The sequence below is a fragment of the Gallus gallus genome, chromosome 8 (genome assembly GCF_016699485.2).
Source record: "Gallus gallus isolate bGalGal1 chromosome 8, bGalGal1.mat.broiler.GRCg7b, whole genome shotgun sequence".
Classification (NCBI taxonomy): domain Eukaryota; kingdom Metazoa; phylum Chordata; class Aves; order Galliformes; family Phasianidae; genus Gallus; species Gallus gallus.
In genome coordinates this window covers 20,141,545-20,155,858 of record NC_052539.1, presented here as the reverse complement: position 1 = coordinate 20,155,858, position 14,314 = coordinate 20,141,545, and the positions used below count along the sequence as shown (strand labels likewise).

The 14,314-nt window shown below is 57.4% G+C and overlaps 1 protein-coding gene across 8 annotated transcripts in view; it reads left to right on the top strand.

Moving 5' to 3' along the window:
* Positions 1 to 13,729, top strand: part of ERI3 (ERI1 exoribonuclease family member 3) — a 97,213-nt gene extending 83,484 nt beyond the window's left edge. For 7 of the 8 annotated variants that reach the window (XM_046944851.1, XM_015291305.4, XM_015291303.3 and 4 more), the window contains one exon: positions 12,172 to 13,729. In XM_046944851.1, coding sequence (XP_046800807.1) covers positions 12,172 to 12,254 — 83 coding nt within the window. In that variant the 3' untranslated portion in view covers positions 12,255 to 13,729. Of the gene's footprint in view, positions 1 to 11,814; positions 11,938 to 12,171 lie in introns of all 8 variants that reach the window. The other variant, XR_003076577.3, reaches the window with a different exon arrangement.
* Positions 13,730 to 14,314: the final 585 nt, after the last annotated feature.

Here is a 14,314-nt window from a genome sequence, read left to right as displayed (position 1 = left end):
AGTCATCGGTGGTTGGGGCGCGCTGGAATTTTTCAGGGAAAAATGAAGGGGATGTTTGAGGATTTGTGCTCTGTTTGCAAGCAGGGTCTGGAGGAGAGAAGGTCAAAGAAGAAAATTGGAGCTGAATTGAAATCAATGGCAGGTAGAGATTAGAGCATTGCCCCAATTAACTGCAGCACAATGAGGTGAGGCTGGGGGGGGCTGTAGACCCCCAGGTTAGGACCCCACACTGGAGCAGCTTCTGCTCCACAGGGACGCAGTGGCTGCCGTGCACAGGGAGCTGCACTGAGGGCACTGCTGTCGTGTTGGCAAGGGCTGGGGCAGACCTGGGTGTTTGGGCTTGGATGAGCCCCACTTCACCCCCTGTATCCCAGCTGTTTGTCCTCATTTCCTTGTCCTGGTCCCATCCCCCATTCCTCTGGTGTCCCCTCAGCTCTACCAGCCCCACTGGCTCCCCGTCACGGTTTCCTCCAGCTTTGCCTCTCTCCCAGCTCCTGGTCCCAAAGTTTTCCAGCACAGCCGTTTCCTCCCTCCTGTTTCCTGGGGAAGTCATCGAGCACACATCCCTGCTCCCCATGCAGCTGCTGGGTCCGGGTGCCAATGGGGCTGTCGCTCGGAGCGTGGGGCTGCAGGCAGGGCTGTGCCCAACGTTGGTGACATTCCAATGGGAAACCCATCCCCAACACTCCCAAAATGGCCTTCCCGACAGATTTCAAGGCTTTGTTCCAAAGCATCTGAGCACGCACACACAGAATACCCTCTGAGCAACACGTAGCTGGAATGTGAGGGAAATAGCAACACATATTTTTCGCTCGTGTTCATTGCAATGTGTTAACAGTTTAGGCTGGATATTTCCTGGGGAAAACAAATCAGCGTGAGTCGAGCATCCAGCGTGGAAAATCTCTGCAACCACCGCGCTTTGGAAACACCAGGGTAGGTTGGAGCCAGGGGTGCCCCCCCGCCACCCCACCGTGCACACACGTGCTTGTGGGCCAGGACCTGGTTCCTACAGCCCCGTGCCCACAGGGATCGAGCTCTGCTCTCCCCGCAGCCTCGTGCACGTTGTCCGTCGCACACGGAGCGTTAATTAACATTGCGGGAAGATCTTAGGGAAGGTGCAATTTGAATGATCTGGCGCTGCAGTCATTCAGATGCTGAGTTAATTCAATCCTTGCACACAGTGCTCCTACAGATTGTTGGCTTTAAACAAACAGCGGTGACAGATTTGTTGCTGCGGAAATGTGGTCATTAAGTCGGGAGCGCATGTTTGACCTGAAAGCGATTGAGTGATGGATGCAAGTCATTTTAAAGCTGCAGCAGCCAAAAGGATGCTCCTTTTGGAGAGCAATCTTGCATCTGAGGAGTGTAAATAATTTAAACAAACAAGTAAAGTAAGGTGAAAGCACCGCCGTTTGCTGCTCTATCCTATTACAGAGCTCAGCGTGGAGCAGGGCATCGCTCCCAGAGCTGCAGTGGGGAGGTGTGGGGTACCTGCACCAAACGGGGCCAGATCAGTTCCCATGCTGGGAGAGGAGAGGGAGCCCGGAGCGGTCACGTCGCATGGGTCTGCGCCGTGCACGGCTGGAACCGGCCTTGTAATGAGGCTGGTAGTTACTGTGCGTTGGAAGCAGCCACTGCTTAAGCCTCAATATCTCGGCCATTTAATTTAATGGGGTTTTTTAAATACCAAAAGCAATTAAGTTCACATTGTGAGCTAATCGCCTACAAAATTTCATTTCAAAGATGCTCAGACTGTTTGTGAGAGAATTGCCAGAAAGAGACCAAACACGCCGCCATGCCTGTCCATTTGTCCTTCTCTCCCTTCCCTGTCCCCTTACCAGACCCAGGCAGACTTTCCTAAAGGAAACCATCCCGTTTCCAGGCTTCCAGGGGCCAGGAGGCGATGTGGGGAGGGCAGCACGTTGGTATGAATCCCTGCTGCCTCAGGGCCATGCTGTGCTGCTGTATCAGGGGGCGAGTGGTATCCTGAGCCAGGCACCAAACCTGACACAACTCCCTGTGCTTCAGAACACTCAGTGGGTGTCAGCCACCTCTGACCTGGGGACATCCGGAGGGCTTTCCATGCTCTGCTGCGTGGAGCTGAGAGCAGAGGGTGCGCCCAAACCCTGCCCTGCAGTGATGGCTGCGTACCAGAGCCATTGGCAGCCTGTGCTTGTTGCCCGCCCGAGCCCACGGCACCCAGCTGCTCCCAGAGGCTCTGTCAGGTGGCAGAGGAGCTGGAGGTCTTTGCCAGAGATGACATGTTCTCCCTCACAGCCGTATTACTGAATACAGAGTAATCCCCCTGGAGCAGCCGCCTGTGGGTTTCGTTTCCTGCGCTGTTGCGTTGACGCGCTCTCCTTAAAGCACCTTTGTGGCTGAGCCACCCACGTGCCGCGTGTCCCTGCAGCTGGGTGGGATGAGTGTGACCCTGGGTCCCCCATGGGGGGCCTTACCCCTCTGTTTCCCCCATGGGGTGGTGATATATGGAATCCTGCACGCTCCCGGTGCGTCCACTCGCGGCGCTGCTCCGGGATCCATGGTGCGGGGTCAGCGCCTTGCAGGTTTGCTAACCTTGCCCACTTATTAAAAATGGTAAAAGCCTCCCCCAGGACTCGTGAAGTATAGATCCAGAGAGCTCCATATGCTGTTGCCCTTAATGAGATGTCTGCCTGAAGAGCAATAGCAAAACACAGCATCCAGCTCGGGGTCCCTATAGCTAGATGGTCTGGCTGTAAACAGAGCCGTCCGTCTTAATGGGCTATCGTGTAAAAACTTCTCCCAGTCAATAAATCAAAGGGGCTCCATTTATATCGCGTGCTGCCTTCACTATTAGGCTGCTCTGGGTGGCACCTTCTGACGCGGAGCTCCCTGGGTCTGCAAGGTGACACTGGAGCATCTCACAGGCATTCCATTGTGGTGGGGCAGAGCTCAGTGTCAGGGACACACTGTGCGGGGACACCACGGGTCGGGACCTCCGTGTCCTCTGTGATGTGCTCTACCCAAGGGCAGGAGCAGGCGTGCAGGGGCTGTCGCAGAGCTGCCCCCCAATAGGGATGCACAGGGGGCTCCCACCACGCACCCCCCTGGAGCAGCAGCCCGGCGCAGGTATTTATTTTTCATTCCCTCTGATGCCACCGGAGGGAAGTTCCGCTCCAGCCACCATCCCAGGCAGAGATATTAGTCCTCATTACTAATTAAAGGAAGCAGGAGTAATTGACGGATGGTGGATGGCGGGGGAGCGGGGTGATGAACGGCCCCTGTCCCCGCACCGGGGACGCACGCTGAGCGCTACCTGTTAGCTACAAATAAACAAACCTGATAAATAATAAATAGTTGGAGGAGAGTGCCCGAGCATTATTTAAATTAATAGGGATTAGAGGGAGAGAGGCCTGAAAGAGCATTCCTCCGGATGAGCTATCCCCGGTCAGGAAGGGGCTCGTTTGTTGCAGAGCGGAGCAAACAAGGCGATGGGGAGGATTCATCACACCTGCCGGGACCCTGATGGCGTGGCCATGTGTCCCCTGCCTGTGCCACCCAGGTGCCACCACAGCCCCATTGGGCACCGGTGGCTGTGGTTTGGTCCCAGCTGTGATGTCCATATGGTGGGGGTATGAAGCCCCATGCAGAGAGAGACTGGGGGAGATGGAGAAGGGCGGCGGCGGCTCGCTGCTCGCTATCACAGCTCCTCCATCTTATCGCTGCAGTAATTTGATGATAAAAAATAATCCGAGGCTGGAAAGGAAACATGTGTAGTGGAGTAAAGATTGAATGGAGGTGGATTGTGCCCCGGGGCCGTGACTGAGAGATAGAAGGAAATGTCCTTCTGTTTGACATCGTGCCGAGATGCGGCCCCGAGCTGCTGCCCGCTGGGCTTGGGGATGGCACTGGGCTCCTCCGTGGGCACCGCGGGCACCGAGGGCTGCTCTGCTCCCCCCCACCCAAGCGATGGGTGCCCTGATGGGTGCTGCCCCATCCCACCCACACCACCGCACGGGTTGCTCCCAGCTCGTTTTTTTTCCCCCCCTTCCCTTTGGTTATGCTTCACAACTCATTGTATCAGCTGTTAGTAGCCAAATGTCTTTTTTAAGGAGTGGGTTATAGCCACTAATGTACTGAATGCTATTGCACTGGCTGCAGTTAGTGTTCCACGGCTAAATTACTGTAATTAATGGTCCACAAGAACTGTTTGTAACAGGCTGGAGCCCCCAGTCCGGGCTCTCGGTGCGTTACCTCCATCCCCAGGGGAGGGCTTGGGTGGAAATGGGGTACCCAGAGCTGTCCTCTGTCCCCATGTCTCAAGGTTTTGCATGGGGTCAGAACGAGGCTGGGTGATGGGACGCTCCCATAGGAGAGAGCTCCCCAAACCTGCAAAGGGCACCGTGTGCCCATGGCCAACACCCGGTGCAGCCCCTGAAGCGGCCCCCCCTGCTCCCCACTGCTGCCGGAGACACGGGGGAAATGTTTTATAGGCACGCACCGAGCGCACGCACACCCCTTGTTTCGCTAAATGCGTTTGCTCAATACCTGCAACAAACAGATTAGCCGGGGCTTTATCAGGGACAAGAGAAGGGAGAGAAATGTGATAATGGTTTTCAGCAAATCCTCGGGCTGTCACAGATTAGAGCGGCCGTGGCAGGGAGCATTATCAGCCCTTTCCTCCTCTCCCCATCTCCTCCCCCTTTGTCTCCTCTCTCCATCGGATTTCTCCAACCAATCTATTGTAGCGGGAGCCGGGGAGATACACGGAGAAGTCGCTTTCAATCTGATCCGCGATTGGTTTTCCCGGCAGCTGATCTGTGTCGCGGCATCGATCCGCGTGCCCCCGCTGCCCGTCCCCTTGTCGGGCTGGGGAGGGGGACAAGGGGTGAGGGGAAGGCTGAGCCGGGAGCCACACAGCCATGCGCTGTGGAGCGGTGGTGCCAATGGCTGTGACCTCCACGTGAAGCCAAGGGGTGGGAGTGGGAGCCAAGGGATGGGAGCCGCTGGGCACAGCGGTGACTTGGGTAGACCTGCAGGTCCTCGAGCACGCCGTGCCCGGTGTCCCCCAATGCGTGGCCGTTGGTAGCACCTGCCCAGCGCAGAGCTGCGTTGGCTCTTCCATGCTTCGCCCAAGGCATGGCGGGTTGGTGGCTGGGAGGGCGGGAGGGGATATAACAAGTAATGGCCCCAAGTGTGGAAACACTGTTAATAAAGTGTATTTCACTTTTAATTTTGACATATAATGTAATGATCTTTTTTAAGGCCCTATCATATTATCTGCATGACTAGATTATTGAGTCTTCATCATCTCCAGATAAATTTATGACCGGGATGATGCTTGGAATTTATTATCAGTCAATAGAGCTCAATACTGTAACAAGGCGTGTAATAAGATATACATATTTAATGATCCGGAGTAAAACAGCCCCGCTAATGGGCAGGGTGAGCGGGAGGCTGGAGCTTTCCTCTCCATCCCCTGCCCCGCTCCGTGGGACCCGTGCAGGAACGCGGGTCTGGTGTCCAGCCCCATGGCATGGCAGGCCAGGCTGCACCGGGAGCTGCCAGCTCCGCTTTTCCAGCCCTTTGGGATGTTATTAAATTAGTTTCCTAGGACTTTTAATAAGCACTTTTGATGCCTTTGAAGCGCACGGCTTTGTGGGAAGATTACAGTCCCGCATCCATCTCGCTGGGAGAGAAACAATGGCAGCGGGGCTGGCGTTTGATCTCTCCTCCAGAAGGCGAGAGAGGGTTTGCGAGAGACAAAGAGGTGAGCTGGTGATTTGGAGCTAATGTTTAAAAATAGGTAGGTCTCCCTCCAAGATAAAGAGACCTGCCCTTCTCTGTGTAATCGCACGGCTCTGCTCGCCGGACCCGCAGAAGCACGGCTCGCTTTATTTGAAGGATTGGAGTGCGGCGCGGCGGTTTGATTCTGGCCCTTTTAAAGCAATAACTAGGCCATCTGACCGAGCTTTAAAGAGCAGCACAACTTTCCATTAGGACTCGCCGCACAGTCTCGGCAGCGCTGGGATTGCATCCTCGCCTTTTATTTCCTTTCTCTGACACCTCGTGTCACTCACAGGCAGCAACGCGCCTTCACAAACCCGCTCATTTCTCCCTTGAAATTTCGCCCTAATTAAGGTCCCAATCCCAGCAGGGACATTGGCACCTCGGCGTGGGGCGGGGGGTGGCAGCGGGGATGTGGCATCCGTGTCCCCGTAGAGGCACGGTGCCCACGGACACCTGGCTGCCTTCAGTGCGTGGAGAGGAGGCACCAGGGGAGCCCGATTCCCTTTATCTGCGGATAACTACTGCTGCCTCTAACAGCCTGGAATAAACTGGCCATAAATATCGTGATCATAAGTGCTTAGATATGGCAACTTTACACTGAACAGAGGTTTTAACCTTCCCCACGGAGAATATCCAGCTCTATATCATCGACTGTTTCCATTCGGCTGCACGGCCAAAGACGAGCTGTGGGTGAAGTGTCCCCCCACGCTCCTGTCCACGTGCAGAGGGGGGCAGCGTGGGGACATCTCATGGCGATGGCCACAGTCGTGCCCCGACTGCCACCCGTGCCCGGGACCTCCTCTGGCTCTGGTGCAGCTGGGCCTGGGGGCTCCTGGAGAGCAGCAGCATCTCGCTGGGCTGCTCTCAGCACCGGCCTGCTCTTCCCATTCCCACCCGGAGCCGTGAACTTAATCAGGAAGTTGGCACCCATCCCCGAGCCACGCCGCATTCCCGTCCCATCCCGGAGCAAAGGGACAGGCTGCATCCTGCTGCACCTGCCCCGTGCCCCGGCCGTGACTTTATTTTGCACCGCGACTTTCAGGCGAGCTGTAAAACACTCGGACGAGTTAAATAATACACGACAGTGTACGGTATAAATTACAGGAAGGCAGTGGTGGAGCGACATTGTATGCTGAATAAATTAAAGGCTGCGTGACTTACAGGCGAGATTGATCTCCTGCCGAGCATTTTGTTTGGTGACGTGCTTGTCATAAGGGAGAGCTAATTACCTGCCCGCGGCGCTCAGCTCCGGGCTGGGGACGTGGCACGGGCCGGGCACCCCACGTGCAGTGCCGGCTGCACCACATCCCTGCACTGCTGGCTGCAGTCCGCCGACGGCATCCCGTCGGGACGTGGTTGGTGGGCACGGGTGGGCGGTTGGATTGGACGACGTGATAGGTCTTCCCAACCTCAACGAGCCCACCATTGCCCGGGGCACGGCGCTCGGAGCTGCGGGGCTGTGGGGCCGGTTTGGGGCCCCATCCCGGCGGCGCTGCCCCTCATCCCGGCTGGACGGCGGCTCCGCGGGCTGTCTGTCACCCGGCGGGATTATGAGTAGTGAGCGTAATGCATTGGCGTATGAATAGGGTTGTCTGGCTGATGGTGATGTATCGTTTTTCATTACTGCCTCTCAAGCCCTCCCTGCTCCACGTGTGGAAATTCTATTTATTCCCTAATTTGTAAAAATTCCCTCCTTATCTGATACCAATCAGGGAGGGGTAATTGGCTCTCCAGGGCTAGCGGCTGGGGTCCTGATGAAGAGATATGTGTGTCTGCTCCGGCTGTCCAGGCACCCTGCCCTGCTGCACCAGCGACACGGGCCACAATTAATAATGATTTGCAAATGGCAGACAAGCAATAACGCAGAAAGATGTCCAGCCAGCCTCCTGCCCGCCCCTTAATTTCCTTCTGTAATATAAATGGCACGGGAACAAAAATCCAGCGCTATAAATTCTAGGATTAGTTATTCACCGTAATAAATGGGAGCCTTTTTGGAGCACAGACACCCCCCCCCCCCCCCCTTCGGTCTTCCTCCTCTTCCTCCTCCCCCTCGCCAGCACCTACTTCATTTGAGTCCTAATATGCAAATGCCGTAATTTAACAGGATGGTGAAGTTGATTTTCATGTTAACTTAATTACTTTGATTTATGGCGGGCTGAGATGCAGACACCGCCGCATCATTACGGATCTCCCACCTCTCCCCTCGGCGGTCCCGCTGACCCGCTCCCCCGTCCCCGTTCTTCCCACCCCATCCCTTTCCCCGCTCCTTCCCTCCTCTCCTCCCACAAGTTGGGTGTTTTATTAGCTGCCTTTAAGTGGACATAAGTCCTCGCGACAATCGTGTGATGGGGAGGACAAATTCCCCGTCCTGCCTTGTTTAATCGTGCCTGGATAATGGATGTATAATTGACTCATTTGAATGCTTTTGCCTACAGGAGTGCAGAGCATTAAATGTTTGATTGCCTTAATTTCCAAACAGATCATTATCCCCTTCTTACCCGCTCTTAATAAACACTTTATGAGGATTTTTTTCGTAAAGGAAAAAAAATCCCCACTCCTCGTACTTCTCTGAAGTGATAAACTCTAATTAAGTCTAATATTTAAAAATATGGTAATGGCGACTTGTTTGAATAAGTGGCCTGCATTTCCATAATTTCATTATTACGTAAAACACGCTAATTATTTGAAGTGTGCTTATTACTAAAAGAGAAATCTCCTCCTAATAAAGATGGAATTGGCTTTCTCCCTGTATCGCTCAGCCCTCCCGGGGCCACTCGCTTGCTTTGCCTGGGGACGCTCGCGGGGACGCGGGGCACGTGGAGGTCCCCGGCCGCGTCAGAGCCGGGGCGTCCCCATTCCCTGCCCATCCCCTGTGTTGCATCGGGGCACAGGAGGTGAGCGACCCGGCAGCTGTAGGGTGCCCGAGGTGTGGGTGGGATTTGGGACAGGGAAGGGCACCCCATCCCCCGGCACGGGGATGGCAACAGGTAGGGGACGGATGGAGCGAGGCACCAGTTGTCTCCAAATCCTGAGCGGCTCTCCGGCGGGGCAGCCAGGGGAGGCAGTGGGATGAAGTCAATATAAAGCTAATTTCCTTTTCTTCGTGAAGAAATGAGGTGTGTGGCAGTAACGTAATTGCAGATAATGAGGTAAGTTATTCTTAATATTCCGCGTGTCGCTGTCAGCTCCTCATAACACACCTGCCGGCGGCTGGGGCGCGCCGACCCCGCACCGTGCGGGGTGATGGGGCCATTTGCCAGGGACCGTCCCCAACATGTCCTTGTCACCGTCTGTCCCCACGCATCCCGCCCTTACCCAGAGCTGGGCTGTGACGCTTGCCAAGGTCACCCTGAGGTGAGAGCCACGTCCTGCTGATCCCAGAGCTGGGGGGTGTCCGGTCCCTCTAGGGCCACGGGGACCGTGTGGCTGCCAGGTGACAGGGCCACCGGCTGTCAGCGGGGTGGGCAGCGGGGAGGCGGTGGCTGCGCGTCCCTGTCCCCACTTCGCAGGGAGCTGTTGTACAAAGGGAGCGGCGATATTATTCATTAACAGTAATCTGCCATTAGAACATTGACAAATGGCCCCTGGTCGCCTGAGCATCAGTTCTCGTACAGACCATAAAGCATGGGGACAGCTTAAATATGGACCTGCTCAGCTCGGGCCGGGGGGTGATCCGTCTTCCAGCCGCAGCACGGGTGCGCGGGGCTCGCTCCCGATGGGGACGTGAAGGGGGGCCCCAGCGGTCCCCGTACCCAGCAGTGCCAAGCGGTGGCAATCCCAGCCGGGACGTGGGGATGGGGACAGCGCAGAGCTATCGGGGCGAGCCTGGCCCTGGCCGTCCCATGCCCACAGTGGGTGACACCAAGACGTGGCACGGCACGGTATGGGACGGCACGGCGCAGCCGCGCTCCGTTTGCCGGGTAACCCTGGGCTGACCCCTTCCTACACAGCGCGCAACACCCCTAAATCAATTGCATCTTATTATTACAATATCAATATACAATATTCCTACAATAACACCATTGATTTTCTACTCAGAGGCTGCACCTAAGTCTGTTTTAAAGAGGAGGGAGTTAATAGTGCCCTCATTAAAAATCTATAGATTACCCCCCGCCCCCCAAAAAGAAAAAGCAGTTTATATTCATTAGGGCTATTGAATATAAAGTAATATGTTTGTGTAGGACATTGGAGTAATGTGATAATCCGTCCGCATATCAGGGAGAAATCCACTTAGCAACCCTGTCAGCTTGACAAGAAAAATGTGCCCATAAAGTCGGGAATACATGGAGGGAGCCGGGGCGCGGGCGGCTGCGCAGAGCGGGGACAGCGGTGCAGGGCTGCCTTCCCCAGTGCCGGGCGTGGGGACGTGTGGGCACCCCAGTGCCGTGGAGGTGGCTGTGGAAGGGGCAGTTGGCATGGGGACGTGGGTGGGTGCCCCAGGGCTGTGGACGGGGCAGTGGACGCGGGGATGTGCGGGCTCTGTGGCCGCTGTGTGGTCACACCAATGGGACACGGGGTGAGCGGTGCTGTGCGGGCACTGCAGGGTCCTGTTGTGGCTGTGTGCCCCCCCCCCGGGGGGCAGACAGGCAACAGGGCTGCCCGTGCCCCCGGCCCCATGCCCATCCCCTTGCCCATCCCCGCCCCCAGCCCCGTGGTCACCTTTGCGATGGATGAAGCACTGAAAAAGCAGCAAAGCAATCCCGGCCGCGCTCTTTTAGGTTGTCAATTGCCATTTTTGTAATAGAAATTCCTTCCACAAGGTAACGACGGCCAGATTTAGAGGATTTCATATTGCTAATAATTCCCCAAACAGCCATCTGACTGTGTTGTTTTAAAAGCCGCTTAGTTTTTTGCTTTGGAGTTTATGAAAATCTCCCACTCTAATATCCCGAGAGCCAGCCTATAATTGTGTTATTAAATCAATCGGAGCGGATTACATTGTAAAATCAATAGATGGCTGTAATTGCATATTAGAAAGTTGTTCTGCTGTTGTTGATTTTTTTTTTTTTTTTTTTTTTTTGTACACGGATAATTATAATAAGCGTGTTTACCTCCGCACTGATTTGGATTGAGGCTCCCGAAACGACTCGTGGTGCCGGTGGCCGTGCCTTTGGGGCTGCCGCCCCGCAGGGTGCCCATAGAGGGAGAGGGCCGCCATGTCACAGCATGCAAAGGGACACGGCGAAGGGGCTGCTGTGAGCAAACCTCATCCCTGAGCTATGGGATGGTGAGATCCCCCAAGCGGTGGCCTGCGCCTCCAGGGTGCCCGGTGGCTGTGACAGGGACACGTGCGGCTAATGGGGACACCGCGTCTTCCACCCGTGGGATGCCAGTGTCAGGAGCATCCTCGGCAGCTCCAGGGCTGTGGGACGGAGGTGCCCCGGCCTGTGGCCACGCCACGTGGCAGCGGGGCGGCGGTGACACCGGTCCGGCAGCGGCACGGCACGGCCACGCAGGGCCTCAGTGCGGCACGCGGCGCTGTCAGCAGGCAGCCCGCTGTCTCCTAGACAGTGAAATATGGCCACAATTAGCCCGGATACAGTTCAATTATGATAAACAGCGTTTGCACCCTTTAAGCCGTGATTAAAAGGCCTCCTCCCGTTGATAGAGAGACCTAATTTCACATTATTATCGCTGTAGCTTGATTATAAAGCACTCCCTGGATTTACAGTTGGGAGATGGATGTGGAGGCTTCTTTATCATTTACACATCAGTAATGATGCAGCCTTCCCTCCGCCACAACATCCATCCGGCGGCGGCGGGGAGAGGGGGGCTCAGCCCGCGCCCCCTCCCCGGGCACCGCTCCCCGCGCCGGCCGGGCCGCGCTGCCACACGCAAGTGGGCAAAGTCACCCTTACGGTAACAGCTTGATAAATGGGCGCGCGGTAATGAAATGGAGACATCAAGGCGTGGGGCGAGGAAGAAAGAGTGGTAATCGGAACGAGTGGAGCTGTCCCGAAACGGAGGGGAGCGGGAAGAAGGATCGCCTCTGTGCCGTGTGCTGTCAAGGGAGAAATTACACATTTACTCTTGCTTTTTCTTAAGGAGACGGCCCTCATAGATCAAAACATGGATTTACAAGCCAATTTTCAACATGAAATATAGACACCAGGAATCAATTTAAGCCCGGCTTCTATTTTAGCAAACGGTGCCCGCGTTTGGTCCCAGGTAAATAACGGCAGCGCCCGCCCCCTCCCCGCGCTCCGGCCGCCCCCCATCGCCGGCGGCTGCGTGGCACCGGGGCGGCCCGAGGCCACAGCGGGGACGGCTCCGAGCGGGGCAGCCCCTGTGCCGGCGCAGTGCAGGCGGTGGGCTCGCTGGAGCCCGGTGTGGGGACGCAGCGCAGGCGATGTGGCCGCGCCAGGCCTTCTCTAACCCGGTGCCTCTGTGCTCTCTCTGCAGATGACTGTAAGAACATCGCCAACATCATGAAGACACTGGCCCATAGAGGCTTCATCTTCAAGCAGACCTCCAAACCCTTTTGATCCCCAGGGCAGGCCAGGCAGGGCTGCATGCGCCCGGCGCCGGCGAGGCGGGGAGGACGGGCTCTAGCATTCAAACGGCAACCGAGGCCAGAGGAACCGACACAAATCTCAATTCAGCTGTTACTCCAGTAGAGGTTGTATATATGGGAAGGCAAATCTGTGTAGACCTGATGTGACTCCCTCTCTGGGCTGCTCCGGACATTATGCCATGCTAGCGGACAGCCGCGTAGGGCGCTTGCACCACATTTTAGACTCGTAGTTTGTTCTTTTCTTTGGCTCCCGATTTCCGTCCCTCCCTCCGCGCCCCACCCCGTCGTCCTCCCTCTCCCACCCCCGTAGCCACCACGTCCCCGGCATGGGCCGTCCCCGCCTTCCCTTCTTTCTTTTCGCTGGTTTTATGTTTTCAGGCCTTGACGGCTGCTGCAGTGCGTGCCCGCGCCGCGCTCGTAGAGACTCAGCAGCGTCGAGACGGCCCCCACCCTCCCCACCAGCCCCGGCCTCTCCCCGAGCGCCTTCTTCCCCTCTTTTTGAATCGACACTAACCCCTCTCTGACTCCTGTATGTGACAAACGCGATCCGTCTCTTTATGTTCAAGGTGAAGTGCCTGTATTCTCCGCTGCAGAGCCCCTGGTAGCCCCGGTGCGGGCTGCGGGGCCCCGGAGGGCTCCCTTCAGTGGGGCAGGGGCCCGGCGGGCGGGTAGGCGGGCAGCAGGAGGGAGGTGACAGCGTGCAGAGCCCCCGTCCCGTCCCGTCCCGTCCCGTCCCGTCTCGTCCCCGTCCCGTCTGCTCGTGCCTCTCGGGGATGGGTGGGATGCCCGGCCCTGCCCCAGCACCACCGACCCGTCCCAGCTCCGCCGGGGCCAGGTGTGCCGCAGCACCGCGTCCATTGCCGGCGGTGGACGTGCCAGCGCGCGCTGGCCCCCGACCCACAGGTACCTGGAGCAGGGGATCTGCAAATCGGCCCAGGTCCCCCGGCCCGCTCCCCTCCCGCTCCCCCGGTTCCCGTGCTGAGGCTCAGCCCCCGCGTGCCCGCGGTCCCCGCACTCCCCGTGCCCCTCGCGGGTCCCCGCGGACGCTCAGCAGCAGCTGGCTTGTTGCCTGAGAGAGTTGCCGAGCGCATCCCCTCTGGCTGGGTGGGTTCGCAGTCGGGGGCAGCCACGGGGCGGGCTGAGGGCGTGCGTCCCCCAGTGTCATCCAGCGTCACCCAGCCCCGGGGCCCTGCTGAATGGAGCCCTCATCCGGGTGCTGACCTGCAGGGAGGCTGCGGCCCCGGGCCCGTGCGTGCATGGCCTGGAGCGAAGCCGGTGACGGCAGCCAGAAGGGCAATACAGGCACTGAACTTGGCGGTACATGACTGCATGGTGTGTGGTGTTCCAGTTAAACCAACCGATAATGCAAACCCAGCATTTTCATTGTCTAGTTATTCCAATCCTTGCTGTAAATGTGCCACATGAATAAAGTTTGGGGGTAAAGGAGCCCAGGCTGTGCCCGTGCATGTGTGAGTGTACGCGGGGCGGAGTGGGCTGAGATGGGGTGTGCCGGGTGAGACGTGGCAGCAGGATGGCCGCTGCCCTCCCTGGGGGTACGGCACCCAGCACACCCTTTATGGGTGCCATGTGCAAAAGCAGGCTTTGGGGCTGTGGATGGGAGCACTGCCCCACTCTCCAGCACAAGTACCACGAGGTGTCCGTCCCTCTCTCCCACCACCTCGGGTGTTCGAGGGCCTGGACAAACTGTCCACGTGCTGTGCCCCTCCACAGATCAGCCCCAGCGATGCCACCATCCCATCCCAGCTGAGCTGTGCCCCAGCAGTGCCCAGAGCAGGGTGATGCCACCACCAAGCTACCACCGGCATCTGTCAGCTCTCCCTGCCCTGCAGCCTGGCACACAGCAACCCAAGCCCTGGGCATCAATCAGGGCCACTGCGAGCGCACTGCACTGAGCCCGCAGCCGTGCAGCACTGTGACACAGAGCCAGGCTGCTGGCAGGGCACCCGGCAGCACTGGGGGCAGCACTGCATCCCGGTCCCTGCTGGGATCTGCCAAGCAGCTGGAAGGAAG